At 42.9% G+C, this 16,988-nt stretch overlaps 2 protein-coding genes across 3 annotated transcripts in view; one reads left to right on the top strand and one right to left on the bottom strand.

The window, feature by feature from the left end:
* Positions 1 to 923: 923 nt before the first annotated feature.
* On the bottom strand, positions 924 to 8,158 carry LOC118366278 (phytanoyl-CoA dioxygenase, peroxisomal-like). Its single transcript, XM_052492096.1, has 9 exons — positions 7,977 to 8,158; positions 7,506 to 7,558; positions 5,477 to 5,587; positions 4,850 to 5,018; positions 4,317 to 4,398; positions 3,510 to 3,691; positions 3,274 to 3,423; positions 2,927 to 3,058; positions 924 to 2,817 (listed from the first exon to the last, which is right to left on the bottom strand). The coding sequence occupies exons 1-9, from the start codon at positions 8,091 to 8,093 to the stop codon at positions 2,764 to 2,766; spliced, it is 1,050 nt and encodes a 349-aa protein (XP_052348056.1). The 5' UTR covers positions 8,094 to 8,158; the 3' UTR covers positions 924 to 2,763.
* A 4,319-nt stretch (positions 8,159 to 12,477) lies between these two features.
* LOC118366275 (cyclin-dependent kinase 17) overlaps positions 12,478 to 16,988 on the top strand; it is a 41,306-nt gene continuing 36,795 nt past the window's right edge. For both annotated transcript variants that reach the window (XR_008089057.1, XM_052492095.1), the window contains exon 1: positions 12,478 to 12,864. The gene's annotated coding sequence lies outside the window, so the exon portion shown is untranslated. The remainder of the gene's footprint in view (positions 12,865 to 16,988) is intronic.

The raw sequence follows: 16,988 nt of genomic DNA, 5'->3' as shown, positions 1-16,988 counted from the left end.
TGGCTAAGAGACCTGTGTGTGTGTGTGTGTGTGTGTGTGTGTGTGTGTGTGTGTGTGTGTGATCATGAGTATCAGGTTTATGGGTCTCGATTTTGACACTGAATTACATGTGTAGGGTTGGTAGGATTTCATGTATAGTGTATGTCTGATTAACTGGTAGACTTAAGGGCTTTACTGTGAATGGAATGGTTGTTCTCCTTTCCATGACACACAGACGCTCGTTGCACGGCACACACACACACACACACACGCGCGCGCAGCCCTCAGGTGGTTTCTTTGGTTCCACAGGAGAGGCATCAGCCCAAGTCAGGAAACATCTCAGCCTCTATTTGAAAACACAGGGCAAACACTTCCTCACACACAGGAACTCTCCTTCCTTCACACATAAGATTTACATATCACTTGCCAGGTATCCAGACTGGTGCTGTTTATGGAAATTGGAGGTGGACACTATTCATCTTAATTGTAATGCTCTTTCTCTGTCTTTAAATTGTCCTTATTGTCTCATCCCCTTGTCCCTGATCCCCCCCTCCCCCACACCATTCTAAGAGCTCTACCTCCCCCCAACACTATATCTGGATCTGGAACAAGGCGGGACACTGGGATTGTACGTGTCTCCACGGTGATGGAGATTTCACAGAGCTTTAGCTACTGAATATTCATGAGGCCTGGGGCTGGGGGGAGGAGCTGGCTGGGAGTGTGTCTGGAAAGCATATTGGGTCGAGGGGGAAGGTTTAGGTTAAACACGTCAGATTTAGGGGATCAAGAATGGTCTCTGAGGTGGTGTGTGTGTTTGTGTGTGTGTGTGTCTGGGATGTGGCACAAAGGAGTGAGGAAACCAAGAGAGTATCTCACCCTCCTCATTAGAATCTCACCATCCTCACTAGAACTCTAAGGAACAGATGATAAAGAGAATAAAGTAATTGATTCTGAGTCCCGTTTATTGTCAGTTACATTGACAATAATGAAAGGAAATCACATAAACTAATTTACAAACAAAGTACTCATTACAAACTCTTTAAAAGCAGCCTAGATTTGATTGTTAAGGCGGTGATGTCAAATACACCTAGGATTCTGTTATATTAAGGCATCAAGGTTACTGGTATTTCATGGTGGACTGGTCTACAAAGCGACACCCTGAGTACCTGGTTTCCAAAGTGTACTAAAACACGCTCATATTCATAACAGAAATAGCCTCCTATTCACCTTCATCCACTCAGCTCTCGTACACACTCTCTTTCTCCTAGTCTATCACGCTCTCTCTCTCTCTCTCTCTCACACACATTCTACCCCTGCTCCTCTCACTCCAGTCCACCACACAGTAAGTGCTTTATTGTCAGGCAGAAGATGATCACTTCAACCAATGCTTAACTGTGCAATAAACATCCCTTTAGTTTAATATATATTATATATAATATACAGTCATATCTAACTGACAGGAAACAGTCCACCTATATCAATGGTTCATTTTCTTCCCCTCATGTGTTAAACTGTGGAATACCGCAGGGCTGCTGCCTTGGGCCACTTCTTTATTTAATATATACCAACGACCTTCCCTATGCCTTAGCTGAAACTCAAGCTACTATATTTTCAGATGATACTACAATTTGCAGCAAGCTTTACAAGGAGATTTGGGGAATATCAGAGAGTGGGTTTGCCCAAAAAAACTTGTTTTAAACACCAGGAAAACCAAAGTTATAGGAAAAGGCCAAAACAGCATGGGATACAATTAAGTATGGGAGGAGTGGCAGAAACCAAACTATTGGGAGTGCAGCTAGACAACTGCTTATCATAGTCGTCTCAAATAACTAATCTATGTAAAAAACAACAACATTAAAACAGCATGCATAATCAGAAGGATAGCTAAATATTTACCAGGAAAAATTATTCAGCAAAAAACACAAGCATTAATTGAGAGTCAGGTGAACTACTGTTCTGTGGTCTGGGGAAATGCATCATCAAGTGAAGTTAGGAGGCTGCAGAATGCACAGAACAAAGCAGCAAGAATTGTTTTAAGGTGGAGATATGGTTCTTCTGTTGCAGTCATGCGCAATGCTCTTGGTTGTTCATCAATCGACAAGGTAATTGAAAAAAAACATGCTTATTTTTAAGCATGTTATTGCCTAAGCATGTTATTTCATAATATACATAATTTAAAACGACCAAGTTCTATTCACAACGGTATTCAGTTGGTAAGAGACAGACATTCTGTAAATACTAGGAATAGATTGTCCACCACAAAATATCATTTCGATTTAGAGCAATAAAGAAATTGAATAAATTAACTGAGCAAACCAGAAACCTTTCAATATATAAATTTAAACATTATTTTAAAATGATTTAAATATAATACATAGAAATGTTGTGGGACTATAGTAGATGAAGAATCAAGATTTTTTAGATTGAGTATTTATTGGTCATTATGTTAGTATATTATGTATGTTTGTAATAGTGTGTTATATGTGAAAATATGTTTGTATTAAAAATTGTATTTTAATGTTTAAGGACTCTTGGAAGATTAGTCGAAATGGGGACTAAAAGAGATCCAAATAGAATCAAATCAAAATCAAATCAAATATGTTAAACAAACCCGGCAAACAGCCCTGACTGGACTCTTGGACACTCACTCTTGCCCAACGAATAAATTACTCCCGTCAATGAGTCTCAGCTTATTGGCTGATGGATTAGCCAACTTTTTCAATCTCTTTTGATTGGCAGGTTGTTAGTGGTGAGTGACCGTCACACTGTGGTGGGCGGGCTCTCTCACAGATTGGTCCTATCTCCTTGCACCAGACGGCCCCTTACAGCCCAGGTATCCTATACCACACACAAAACAGACAGTGTTACACACAACACACCGTTACCCACAGTTTATTAACAATGTGTTTGATGTATACTGTATCACTCCTGCAGAGATGTGATGTACCTCAAATGTGACGTCATTAGCAGCATATTTCCTTGCTGCGATCTCTTTCACCTCCTGGCCTATGTTCTCCTGGGTGGTTCCCCTCACGTCAATGTAATAGCAGTCAGCACTGGCATAGTGGCAGGAGATGGCCTACACACACACACACACACACACACACACACACACACACACACACACACACACACACACACACACACACACACACACACACACACACACACACACACACACACACACACACACACACACACACACACACACACACACACTTCCATGATTTCGGGATCCTAGAATGGTTCGGTATCTATGGCTTCCAGAGTGTTTTTCAGTGTTGAGTGTGATACCTTGCGGAAGCCCTGCGTCTGGTTCATTCCAGATCCATGGATCAATAGAGGGTGGAAGAACACTGTGTCTCCTTTCTCCATCTCCAGGTGCACCCTGGGATGATTGGGGTCATGGTCACGGACACCGTGGTACATCTTATTGACCCCGCCCTGAGGAAGAGGAAAGGGAAGAGATGTCACAAGATCTAGTGGGGGTAGCCGTGCTTGTTGAGGATGCAGGTGTGTGTGTGTATCACCTCCCACTCTGGGTAGTCATGTTCTTTGAGGGTGCCGTGGTGAGAACCAGGAAGGACCACCAGACAGCCGTTCTGGCGGTGAATATTCTCCATGGCGGTCCAGGAACAGACAATACGGTCCGCCGGACGGAATGGAAAATAATGCAGGTCCTGGTGCATGGGGTGGCGAGATGTCTTATTACCTGAGATAGATCACACACACAAATAAACATACATTGCATGGACAGGCTCTCTGTTTTCACTCTCTAGAACAGGGGTGGGCAACTCCAGTCCTCGAGGCCCTGATTGGTGTCACACTTTCTCCATCCCTAGCAAACACAGCTGATTCATCAAAATTCATTCTAAACTGAAGATCATGAATAGGTGATTGGAGTCAGGTGTGTTAGCTGGGGCAGAACTGTGACACCAGTCAGGCCCTCGAGGACTGGAATTGCCCATCCCTGCTCTAGAAGGTGTGTCTATGTGTGTCTTTTTGGATAAGGGTCAGTGTTAGAGGTTATGAACATTTGAACATCTTGGTCATGTTCTGTTATAATCTCTACCCGGCACAGCCAGAAGAGGACTGGCCACCCCACATAGCCCGGTTCCTCTCTAGGTTTCTTCCTAGGTTTTGGCCTTTCTAGGGAGTTTTTCCTAGCCACCGTGCTTTTACACCTGCATTGTTTGCTGTTTGGGGTTTTAGGCTGGGTTTCTGTACAGCACTTTGAGATATCAGCTGATGTACGAAGGGCTATATAAATAAATTTGATTTGATTTGATTTGATGGTCAGGGGTTAGAGGTTAGATATGGGTCACACTGTTTTGTACCTGTGTCTGGGGGCTTGTTGATCAGCATGGTGTGCATGGCCATGATGTTGGGACCAGTGAAACACTCCACATAATTCAGGATCTGAGAAAGACAAAGACAAGTGAAATAATAAAAACTAGATGTGGAAAAAAATAAGAAAAAAAGGAAAGACTGTAAGAAGAACGTGTGTGTTCTGAGTTTATGTGTGCGCTTGAGAGTGTGTGCGTGTGTGTGTGCATGAATGCGTCCGTGTCAGCCTGATCACTAGAAATAGACTTTGATTTCGGACGTTTGAAAAGGTCCTGAGAACTTGGATATCTATGCCTTCCTAAGCGCTCACCAAAAAAATGAAATAAAAACGATTGCCTGGCAGGAACTCGTGATGCTCGGAGACGAAGCGCTCTGCCCAGACCACTGCGTTACGGCAGTTCCCAACGCTCTAGCAAAAATAGATGTTCATCCAAAAAACGTCGAATTTCGATGGGAAACTATGAGATCTTGATGCAGTCCACCTGCGTGGGTCCGTGTGTGTGTGTCCATGCAGTGTGTGTACCTGAGGCAGGCCACAGTAGCGGAATAACTCAGGCTCTTCCTGGAAGTCCTGCAGCTTGGAGATGGCCTTCTGGTTAGGGACGAACTCTGACTTGGCGATGGACACGTCCCTCATCACCACCAGTCCCGGGACCTGCACCTCCCGACGGCATATCCGCTCAAACGCCACCCTGCCACACACACACACACACACACACACACACACACACACACACACACACACACACACACACACACACACACACACACACACACACACACACACACACACACACACACACACACACACACACACACACACACACACACAACAGTCCTTGTTCAGTGTAGCATCACTAATTAATCCCAGCTGTTAAAGCCATGTGTCTCTGGTACAGAAGAGCAGTGTTCTAGTGTTCTACTGGTGAACCATGCTGCATGTGGGGTCAAAGACAGGGGACATATTGAAGCGCTGGTGGAGACAGTCAAGTCAAGTGATCTTCAGGCATTCTTCTCTTCTGTGGTCTCTTTTGTACTTTCATCGTGGCGCATTCTTACGTTAGACGCCTGTTTTTTGTTTATCTAGTGTTATCCTTTCAGTAACATCTGAGACCTTTCTGTTGTCTCGCTCATGGTGTTGTGGTCTTACCTGAATCTGTCAATGTCCTCCACAGACACCAGGCCCTTGATAAGGAGGAACCCATCCTCCTCATAGGAGATTCTCTGCTCAGTGCTCAGCAGATCATTGTCAAAGGAATACCTGGATACAGCAAGTGAATAACAGTGTGATAAACACTTATTAGGCTCTGTGCCTGACAGTGTGATAAACACTTATTAGACTCTGTGCCTGACAGTGTGATAAACACTTATTAGACTCTGTGTCTGACAGTGTGATAAACACTTATTAGACTCTGTGTCTGACAGTGTGATAAACACTTATTAGACTCTGTGCCTGACAGTGTGATAAACACTTATTCGACTCTGTGCCTGACAGTGTGATAAACACTTATTAGACTCTGTGTCTGACAGTGTGATAAACGCTTATTAGACTCTGTGCCTGACAGTGTGATAAACACTTATTAGACTCTGTGTCTGACAGTGTGATAAACACTTATTAGACTCTGTGCCTGACAGTGTGATAAACACTTATTAGACTCTGTGTCTGACAGTGTGATAAACGCTTATTAGACTCTGTGCCTGACAGTGTGATAAACGCTTATTAGACTCTGTGTCTGACAGTGTGATAAACACTTATTAGACTCTGTGCCTGACAGTGTGATAAACACTTATTAGACTCTGTGCCTGACAGTGTGATAAACACTTATTAGACTCTGTGTCTGACAGTGTGATAAACACGTATTAGACTCTGTGCCTGACAGTGTGATAAACACTTATTAGACTCTGTGTCTGACAGTGTGATAAACACTTATTAGACTCTGTGTCTGACAGTGTGATAAACACTTATTAGACTCTGTGTCTGACAGTGTGATAAACACTTATTACTCTGTGCCTGACAGTGTGATAAACGCTTATTAGACTCTGTGTCTGACAGTGTGATAAACACTTATTAGACTCTGTGTCTGACAGTGTGATAAACGCTTATTAGACTCTGTGCCTGACAGTGTGATAAACACTTATTAGACTCTGTGTCTGACAGTGTGATAAACACTTATTAGACTCTGTGCCTGACAGTGTGATAAACGCTTATTAGACTCTGTGTCTGACAGTGTGATAAACACTTATTAGACTCTGTGCCTGACAGTGTGATAAACACTTATTAGACTCTGTGCCTGACAGTGTGATAAACACTTATTAGACTCTGTGTCTGACAGTGTGATAAACACGTATTAGACTCTGTGCCTGACAGTGTGATAAACACTTATTAGACTCTGTGTCTGACAGTGTGATAAACACTTATTAGACTCTGTGTCTGACAGTGTGATAAACACTTATTAGACTCTGTGTCTGACAGTGTGATAAACACTTATTACTCTGTGCCTGACAGTGTGATAAACGCTTATTAGACTCTGTGTCTGACAGTGTGATAAACACTTATTAGACTCTGTGTCTGACAGTGTGATAAACACGTATTAGACTCTGTGCCTGACAGTGTGATAAACACTTATTAGACTCTGTGTCTGACAGTGTGATAAACACTTATTAGACTCTGTGTCTGACAGTGTGATAAACACTTATTAGACTCTGTGTCTGACAGTGTGATAAACACTTATTACTCTGTGCCTGACAGTGTGATAAACGCTTATTAGACTCTGTGTCTGACAGTGTGATAAACACTTATTAGACTCTGTGTCTGACAGTGTGATAAACACTTATTAGACTCTGTGTCTGACAGTGTGATAAACACTTATTAGACTCTGTGCCTGACAGTGTGATAAACGCTTATTAGACTCTGTGTCCGACAGTGTGATAAACACTTATTAGACTCTGTGCCTGACAGTGTAATAAACACTTATTAGACTCTGTGCCTATGTTACAATGTGTTTAGATACAGAGTGACGGTAACACAAAGTTGAATGAACTACTGAGAGGATCTCAGCATTGTGTAATGTGCACAGTAAGTAGGGCAAGGCTCAGTACCTGTACTTTTAGACTGTCCTGATATAAGGCCATTGACATAGTCAAAAACAGCCCAAATAGGAGATTGATGTGTGACCTACCTCAGTGCTTGTGGTTGATAGTAGGTAACGTTTTGGCCAGAGGTCGATGCTTGCTTTATGCAATGAATTAAGGCCATACATGAATGATGTCTTATAACAAAATAGTTATTTGTAACTATTACACATTTATGCAAAATATGTCATACCGTTAATTATAAGAATAAATTAAATTGTGAATACCTATAGCCTAATAGTTACACGCGCGCCGTTTACGCATACATAGCCTATAAGATAGTGTAGTCTTATATGGATAAATAAACACATTTACAGAAAATAAACAAATGTTGCAATGTTATAGTTCAACTCCCAATGTTCAGTTCGCTCTGAAAAGGCCGGATAATTTACTCATGCCCCGGCCTGTCCTGCGAAGCTGTACCGACGCGCAGTCCCTGAAAGTCGGTCAGAAATCCCAGCACCGCGCAGCCATGGAGAAACACACGACATTTACAGTAAAACACTTGAAAAGGATACAACAAAAGAAGATGGTCGATCTAGATGATTCACGACCACTTTCAGTCGGTCTGCCGCTCGAGACATTTTGCAAGAATATGTTTTATTCTGTATTCCCTTCGATGCGCAGACAGTCATATGCCCACTGCTATGTAGAGCTACAGTATGCTGCTGCTGTCATACTCTCCAACTAGGTCGAAGTCCACAAGCGAGAGTGACATTGACACACGCGCGTGCGCACACGCACACACATGCACTTTAGTTTTCTTGTGGGGTAAAAACAATTTGGTCCCATTCAATATTCTATTTTCCCTTACACCTAACCGTCACCCTAAACCGTCATCCATAACCCTAACCCTTACCTTAACCCGCAAACCCCCTAAACCTAACCCATAACCCTAATGCTAACCCTAACCCTTTTGGTCCCCACAAGGATAGTAAAACCAAACACACACACACACACTATTAATTGAATGGAAGCTTTCCCTCATTTCAACCTGACCTCAGAGCTCATTTCAGTCATAGTGAACAACAACAAACAAGCAAACACATATTTCGACACAAAACAATAAACACCACTCCTCAATCCCGTCAGATGGCAACCATCCGCATAAGCCCACAAGACATGAGAGAATAAAATAAAACAGAGCATCTTTGTGACAAATGTACAAAACATGCAACAGATATATAACTGAATGAACTATTAGGGGACAGAGATCAACAGATATAGCCTTATAACTGAATGAACTATTAGGGGACAGAGATCAACATATATAGCCTTATAACTGAATAAACTATTAGGGGACAGAGATCAACAGATATAGCCTTATAACTGAATAAACTATTAGGGGACAGAGATCAACAGATATAGCCTTATAACTGAATGAACTATTAGGGGACAGAGATCAACAGATATAGCCTTATAACTGAATAAACTATTAGGGGACAGAGATCAACAGATATAGCCTTATAACTGAATAAACTATTAGGGGACAGAGATCAACAGATATAGCCTTATAACTGAATAAACTATTAGGGGACAGAGATCAACAGATATAGCCTTATAACTGAATGAACTATTAGGGGACAGAGATCAACAGATATAGCCTTATAACTGAATGAACTATTAGGGGACAGAGATCAACAGATATAGCCTTATAACTGAATGAACTATTAGGGGACAGAGATCAACAGATATAGCCTTATAACTGAATGAACTATTAGGGGACAGAGATCAACAGATATAGCCTTATAACTGAATGAACTATTAGGGGACAGAGATCAACAGATATAGCCTTATAACTGAATGAACTATTAGGGGACAGAGATCAACAGATATAGCCTTATAACTGAATAAACTATTAGGGGACAGAGATCAACAGATATAAAGCCTTGTAACTGAATAAACTATTAGGGGACAGAGATCAACAGATATAGCCTTATAACTGAATGAACTATTATCAAATTCAATCAATCAAATTTTATTTACATAGCCCTTCGTACATCAGCTGATATCTCAAAGTGCTGTACAGAAACCCAGCCTAAAACCCCAAACAGCAAGCAATGCAGGTGTAGAAGCACTCCCTAGAAAGGCCAAAACCTAGGAAGAAACCTAGAGAGGAACCAGGCTATGTGGGGTGGCCAGTCCTCTTCTGGCTGTGCCGGGTTGAGATTATAACAGAACATGGCCAAGATGTTCAAATGTTCATAAATGACCAGCATGGTCAAATAATAGTAAGGCAGAACAGTTGAAACTGGAGCAGCAGCATGGCCAGGTGGACTGGGGACAGCAAGGAGTCATCATGTCAGGTAGTCCTGGGGCATGGTCCTAGGGCTCAGGTCAGTTGAAACTGGAGCAGCAGCATGGCCAGGTGGACTGGGGACAGCAAGGAGCCATCATGTCAGGTAGTCCTGGGGCATGGTCCTAGGGCTCAGGTCCACCGAGAGAGAGAAAGAAAGAAGGAGAGAATTAGAGAACGCACACTTAGATTCACACAGGACACCGAATAGGACAGGAGAAGTACTCCAGATATAACAAACTGACCCTAGCCCCCCGACACAAACTACTGCAGCATAAATACTGGAGGCTGAGACAGGAGGGGTCAGGAGACACTGTGGCCCCATCCGAGGACACCACCGGACAGGGCCAAACAGGAAGGATATAACCCCACCCACTTTGCCAAAGCACAGCCCCCACACCACTAGAGGGATATCTTCAACCACCAACTTACCATCCTGAGACAAGGCTGAGTATAGCCCACAAAGATCTCTGCCACAGCACAACCCAAGGGGGGGGGCGCCAACCCAGACAGGATGACCACAACAGTGAATCAACCCACTCAGGTGATGCACCCCCTGCAGGGACGGCATGAGAGAGCCCCAGTAAGCCAGTGACTCAGCCCCTGTAATAGGGTTAGAGGCAGAGAATCCCAGTGGAAAGAGGGGAACTGGCCAGGCAGAGACAGCAAGGGCGGTTCGTTGCTCCAGAGCCTTTCCGTTCACTTTCCCACTCCTGGGCCAGACTACACTCAATCATATGACCCACTGAAGAGATGAGTCTTCAGTAAAGACTTAAAGGTTGAGACCGAGTTTGCATCTCTGTCATGGGTAGGCAGACCGTTCCATAAAAATGGAGCTCTATAGGAGAAAGCCCTGCCTCCAGCTGTTTGCTTAGAAATTCTAGGGACAATTAGGAGGCCTGCGTCTTGTGACCGTAGCGTACGTGTAGGTATGTACGGCAGGACCAAATCAGAGAGATAGGTAGGAGCAAGCCCATGTAATGCTTTGTAGGTTAGCAGTAAAACCTTGAAATCAGCCCTTGCTTTGACAGGAAGTCAGTGTAGAGAGGCTAGCACTGGAGTAATATGATCAAATTTTTTGGTTCTAGTCAGGATTCTAGCAGCTGTATTTAGCACTAACTGAAGTTTATTTAGTGCTTTATTCGGGTAGCCGGAAAGTAGAGCATTGCAGTAGTCTAACCTAGAAGTGACAAAAGCATGGATTAATTTTTCTGCATCATTTTTGGACAGAAAGTTTCTGATTTTTGCAATATTACGTAGATGAAAAAAGCTGTCCTCGAAATGGTCTTGATATGTTCTTCAAAAGAGAGATCAGGGTCCAGAGTAACGCCGAGGTCCTTCACAGTTTTATTTGAGACGACTGTACAACCATTAAGATTAATTGTCAGATTCAACAGAAGATCTCTTTGTTTCTTGGGACCTAGAACAAGCATCTCTGTTTTGTCCGAGTTTAATAGTAGAAAGTTTGCAGCCATCCACTTCCTTATGTCTGAAACACATGCTTCTAGCGAGGGCAATTTTGGGGCTTCACCATGTTTCATTGAAATGTACAGCTGTGTGTCATCCGCATAGCAGTGAAAGTTAACATTATGTTTTCGAATAACATCCCCAAGAGGTAAAATGTATAGTGAAAACAATAGTGGTCCTAAAACAGAACCTTGAGGAACACCGAAATTTACAGTTGATTTGTCTGAGGACAAACCATTCACAGAGACAAACTGATATCTTTCCGACAGATAAGATCTAAACCAGGCCAGAACATGTCCGTGTAGACCAATTTGGGTTAACTATTAGGGGACAGAGATCAACAGATATAGCCTTATAACTGAATGAACTATTAGGGGACAGAGATCAACAGATATAGCCTTATAACTGAATAAACTATTAGGGGACAGAGATCAACAGATATAGCCTTATAACTGAATGAACTATTAGGGGACAGAGATCAACAGATATAGCCTTATAACTGAATAAACTATTAGGGGACAGAGATCAACAGATATAGCCTTATAACTGAATAAACTATTAGGGGACAGAGATCAACAGATATAGCCTTATAACTGAATAAACTATTAGGGGACAGAGATCAACAGATATAGCCTTATAACTGAATTAACTATTAGGGGACAGAGATCAACAGACACAGACTCAAAATGAGAATGAATTCCCTTAGTTAAATTATTTTTAAGTATCAAAAGTAAAAGTATAAATAATTTCAAATGACGTATCTTAAGCAAACCAGATGGCACAATTTTCTTGTATTTTGAATTTATGGATAGCCAAGGGCACACCAACACTCAGACATAATGTACAAAGGAAGCATGTGTGTTTAGTGGGTCCGCCAGATGAGGCAATAAGGATGACCAGGGATGTTCTCTTGATATGTACGTGAAAACAGACAATTTGACTGTCATGCTAAGCATTCAAAATATAACGAATAGATTTGGGTATCAGGGAAAATGTATGGAGTAAAAAGTGCATTATTTTCTTTCGGAATGTAGTGAAGTAAAAGTTGCCAGAAATATAAATAGTAAAGTAAAGTACAGATACCCTCAAAAAACGACTTAAGTAATACTTAAAAGTATTTTTAGTAAGTCATTTGCACCACTGATTAATAGGCCTAGTAATCAGGGAATGTAGGCTGTGATTTATCTAGGTCGTAGGCCTTCTGCAGGAGGCGCTACAAAACTACTCATTGAATGAAGGAAGGGCCATATTGGTGCTGCTGGGAGGCAGCCACCAATCGCATTCAGTTTCTTTCTCCCCTCTCTCTCCATGTCAGCAGCAGCATAGGCGGAGGCGTCAGAATGCGGGCAGCCAAAGCTCGCACCCCTACCGGTTCATCCACAGACACAATCCGTTCTCACTCCCCATAAACTCCCAGCTCGTCATAGAAGTGAGCTTTCGGAATCTGGTCTGTAATGTTTATCATTTGAATTTTGAAGACGGTGTTCATGTGAGAACATTCTGTACGGAATAATGTGAGCAAGAGAAAAGCAAGACGTAGACGAACTGTTTTTTACGGGTGGGTGGAAAAACAGGCATCCGGCCTCCGAGGAAGCGCCTATCGAGGTGTGGAAGTCAGATCGAAACAAAGTACATCGTTTCTGGTAAGTAGCCAAATGTTGTTGCTTCATGTAGGTTTACAAGCACACTATCCATCAGAATGGCTACAACAAAGTCGCTTTGAAAGAACTAGAAACAATGTTGCCAGTGGGCAATGTTGCGTCGCCACAAGGGTCTGGTTGCGTTGAACAACTATTTTGCTCGCTTGTCAAAATAGGACTAGCTCCAGGACACCTACTAATATGAGTTGTATTAACGTAATTATATGTGTTGCTTATATACCTTCGTGAGTGGTTACAATGGGCAATACCATTGTTGTCTATTTGCTTTCAGCCTGTAGGCTACGCACCATTTGATGTTCAACACCATGTTGTCAACACCTTTCAGGCTATAACCCAGGAAAAGCTGACACTTGTAACGTTACATACAGTAGGTTATATTGAAAGTGCTGAGTATAGTATAAATTGTGTAAATAGTCAATGCCTTGACCCATGCCAGTTAGATGCATGTCATCACATTTTATACACAAGGAATACTTTCAGTGTTACACTGGCTTCGTTTGTTTTTTGTCAATTTTATGTTTTGCTGTAGCCCATCTGAACCGTTAAAATACAAATGTATTATAGGCCTTGCGGTCCATAACAGGTGTCACACATTGTACGTTTGTCAAAGGTGCATCTGTAAAACTGATTGGCTACTGTGTACAACGTTAACAATGAATGTAAGGTTGTTAGGCCAATAAGCTACAATTCACAGCGTATAGATGTCTGAACTAGGGTTACTGTAAGTGTGTAATAGTGATGATGAGGAATTGGTTCCTTAGACCACAGTAATACCTGGCACAGTATAATCTCAGTGTAGCACCCATTGGCTGTGACTGCCTCTCAGGGAAACAATATCATGATGGAAATGGATCAGTTCAGAGTCAGATTTCTCTCTGAAACCATGCCACATATTCTGTCCAAATGTCCCTCTTTCCTATCCTATCGGCAGACCCACACTTTGAGAGGTGTGTGTGTGTGATTACGATGACACTCGTCCTCCGGTGCTTGTCTCATTGGAGCGGTGTCGTTTGACCTCTGACCCCTGTGGTGTTTTTCCAGTGGTGGTGTAGCATACATGTCTGTCTGGAACATCCCTTAACTGTGCTTCTGGAGCCAACATGTTCCTGGGCTGAAACATGCCCCCCCCCAGTACTGCATGTGTCCAGCGAGTGTTTTTTCATCCATCATAGGTGTGTCTATGTGTGTCAAATCTTAGTAGTTGTCAGTTAGTTCTTGGCCAGAGGTATGTGTGTACATGCACTCAGGTTAGACCTAGCAGTTCCCTGCAGGTAGAATGACTCAGATCAGGGGTATGTAGGCAGGTTGTTCTAACTGTGTGAAACCAATCCCTCAGGACAGGCTAATTATACTGACCCAAACCCTCATTTTTCGGTCCCAACTCTCTCTCTAGAGTGCTACAGTGTAACCCTGCTGATAACAGCATGCCAAGATAGCCGTGATATTGATCAGTCTCAGTGCTGGGAGGTGAAGTGCATGGAAGGATAACAGAGACAGAATCAGATTATATTCAGACGTGATGGTGTACTGGTGCTCCATGAAGTTCCTCTGTCATGACTCATAAAAGGGCTCACACTCATCCTCTCAGGTCTGATTAGATATGATCATGTCGAATATTCATGGCAGTTGCTAAGAATATCGTGCTGTACAGTCTTTTGCCAGTCCCCTCTCTCTTTCGCTCTGTTTTTTAAAATGTCTCTCTTTTTGTCTCTCCCTTGTCTCTCCCTTGTCTCTCTCTTGTCTTTCTCTCTGTGTGTGTGTGTGTGTCAACTCCCCTCTCTCCTCCTTTGACACCAGACTCTAAGGCGGTACCATCCTCTCTCTCCCTCTGTCTTTGGGAAGGTTCCTCTGTGAGTCTTCTTTTCACGGGACCCTCTGCCTACTATACCCACAGTGTCTCCCTGTCTGTCCGACAAATGTTCAATCCATATGTCTGTCTGTCTGCCTTCACATGCAAAACAGCAGACCAAGTCTGAGGTAGAAGAGATTAGAGGAGATGGTCCAGCAGTGATGGAAAAAGTACTCAATTGTCATACTTGAGTAAAAGTAAAGATACCTTAATAGAAAATGACTCAAGTAAAAGTGAGTCACCTAGTAAAATACTACTAGATTAAGTCTGAAACTATTTGGTTTAACATATACATAAGTATTAAAAGTAAAAGTACGAATAATTTAAAGGAATTGAGCTCCCGAGTGGCGCAGCAGTCTAAGGTACTGCATCTCAGTGCAAGAGGTGGCACTACAGTCCCTGGTTTGAATCCAGGCTGAATCACAATTAACAGAGAAAGGATCACAGTGGCAGTGCGCACATTCGCACTGCAGATGTGCTAAAGTACGCAGTATGCTCATGAAGTTCCTGTCTGCTATGGGAGGGGGTATCTCACTGACAGGCTTACAGAAGATCATCCTAGGTTAGAACACACTGTTGCCATTGACAACAGAACCAGGCGCCTTCTCTATTTCTATCCATTCCAATTTATGAGGTATCGCTCACTCACTCACACACTTATCATATCAGGCCTTAATCTTGTGTTATGTAACTGTGTCTTGAGAAAGCTCATTGATTAGGGACAAGAGTTACAGCACACACTGTGCCCCACAGCCAGAACTGTAGCTAGCACTGAAGACATAGCTAACACCGTACTGAGGCATGAACAAGTGCGTGTTTATATGTGTGTGTGTGGGCGAGAGAGCAAGATATACATATATTTTCCATTAATTTCTTCCTCTTTAGTCCTGGTGTGATGTTCATGTGTGTGTCTCTGTGCCTGTGAGGGGTGCACGTCCCTATTCCTACTAGTAGGATTATGTGTGGAGGAAGAGATGGACCGGGAAGGCAGGCCACCTCACACAGCCCTCTGCCTCTCCCCTCAGTCTGGTCAGCCAAGGGTTAAACTGTTTGCCTGGACGTGTGGAATGTGACATCAGATAATCATTAGAGGCAATCATATGCTTTCCCTCAGTTCCTGATTCAAGAGAGGGAGGACAGAGAAGAGAGGGAGGAGGAGGAGTGGATGCTGATGAAGACCCCCTTTATCTGATGCCATGTGTCTTCGGGACATGGTGCTTTGTCATTGGGTGTATTTTGGGCCACGTAGCAATTATGTATTTTTTTTCGGGACAGTCTAATTGTAGGCTTGATAATGAGTGTAATTATTGCAGCCTGCGTGGGCCTCACTCCCACACAGACATATTAAAGAGTCTTAGAACTGAGGTAAAGGAATGTTCAGACAGCTGTAGAACGAACCAGAGAACAGCATTCTGTAAGATGGAATACACAGAGGTGTTACTTCTATCATTGCTATTTTCCCATTGTCATAGTCCATGTGCACTATAAACAATATACATGACTAAGTATTGACAATACACCATTAAAGTGTAAAGGAGATCATTTGATGGGGGGGGGCATGCCTAAACCCTAATGACTTATTGGCTATCTCCACCTACGTTGTGTATGTGTGTGTGTGTGTGTGTGTGTGAGAGAGAGACAACTGTTGACTAGCCTTTTTTCCCAGGCCTGCTTTAGAACATGGGTGACTGAATCAGCACAACTAGCGAGGGGAGGCGGAGGGACAGACCACGTATGCACACATGCTGATTATGGAAGTTATGTCAGCCATGGAAGGAATGTGGAAGAGGGGTGGGCTTGTGTGTTTTGTATGGTGGGGATCATCCCGTTGTGTCTCTATTAATAGTTTGAAAGTGAAACTGAGGAAGTTGTGGTGGAGACGGCTCAACTGTAAAAGACATTCAGTGTAGTTGATTAGTGGTTTGATGTGCTGACTAGTCATGGTATTTTAGTACTGTGTCAGCGGTCTTCGCTGTTTGTGTCTGGTGTATTGCTCTGCCAACTAATAGACTGTACTTTCAAGGTGTGTTAGACACGCACACTTCCTTGGCTTGCTATGGCGACAGAGCCACAGCTTCCTTCCTGCTGTTCTATGGAGAGAGTTGAGGTCATACACAGAAATCAGCCATTTATATCAATGTGTGTGTGTGTGTAGGCCAACAGTACAATACCAGTCTATTGTTATCTGGTTTGGATGTCATCTTATATGAATGGCTCTGGACAAGAGTTGATGTACATGGGTGTGTGTTCTGGTGGG

Source organism: Oncorhynchus keta, chromosome 33 (assembly GCF_023373465.1).
Source record: "Oncorhynchus keta strain PuntledgeMale-10-30-2019 chromosome 33, Oket_V2, whole genome shotgun sequence".
NCBI lineage: Eukaryota > Metazoa > Chordata > Actinopteri > Salmoniformes > Salmonidae > Oncorhynchus > Oncorhynchus keta.
This window is presented reverse-complemented; position numbering and strand designations above follow the sequence as displayed.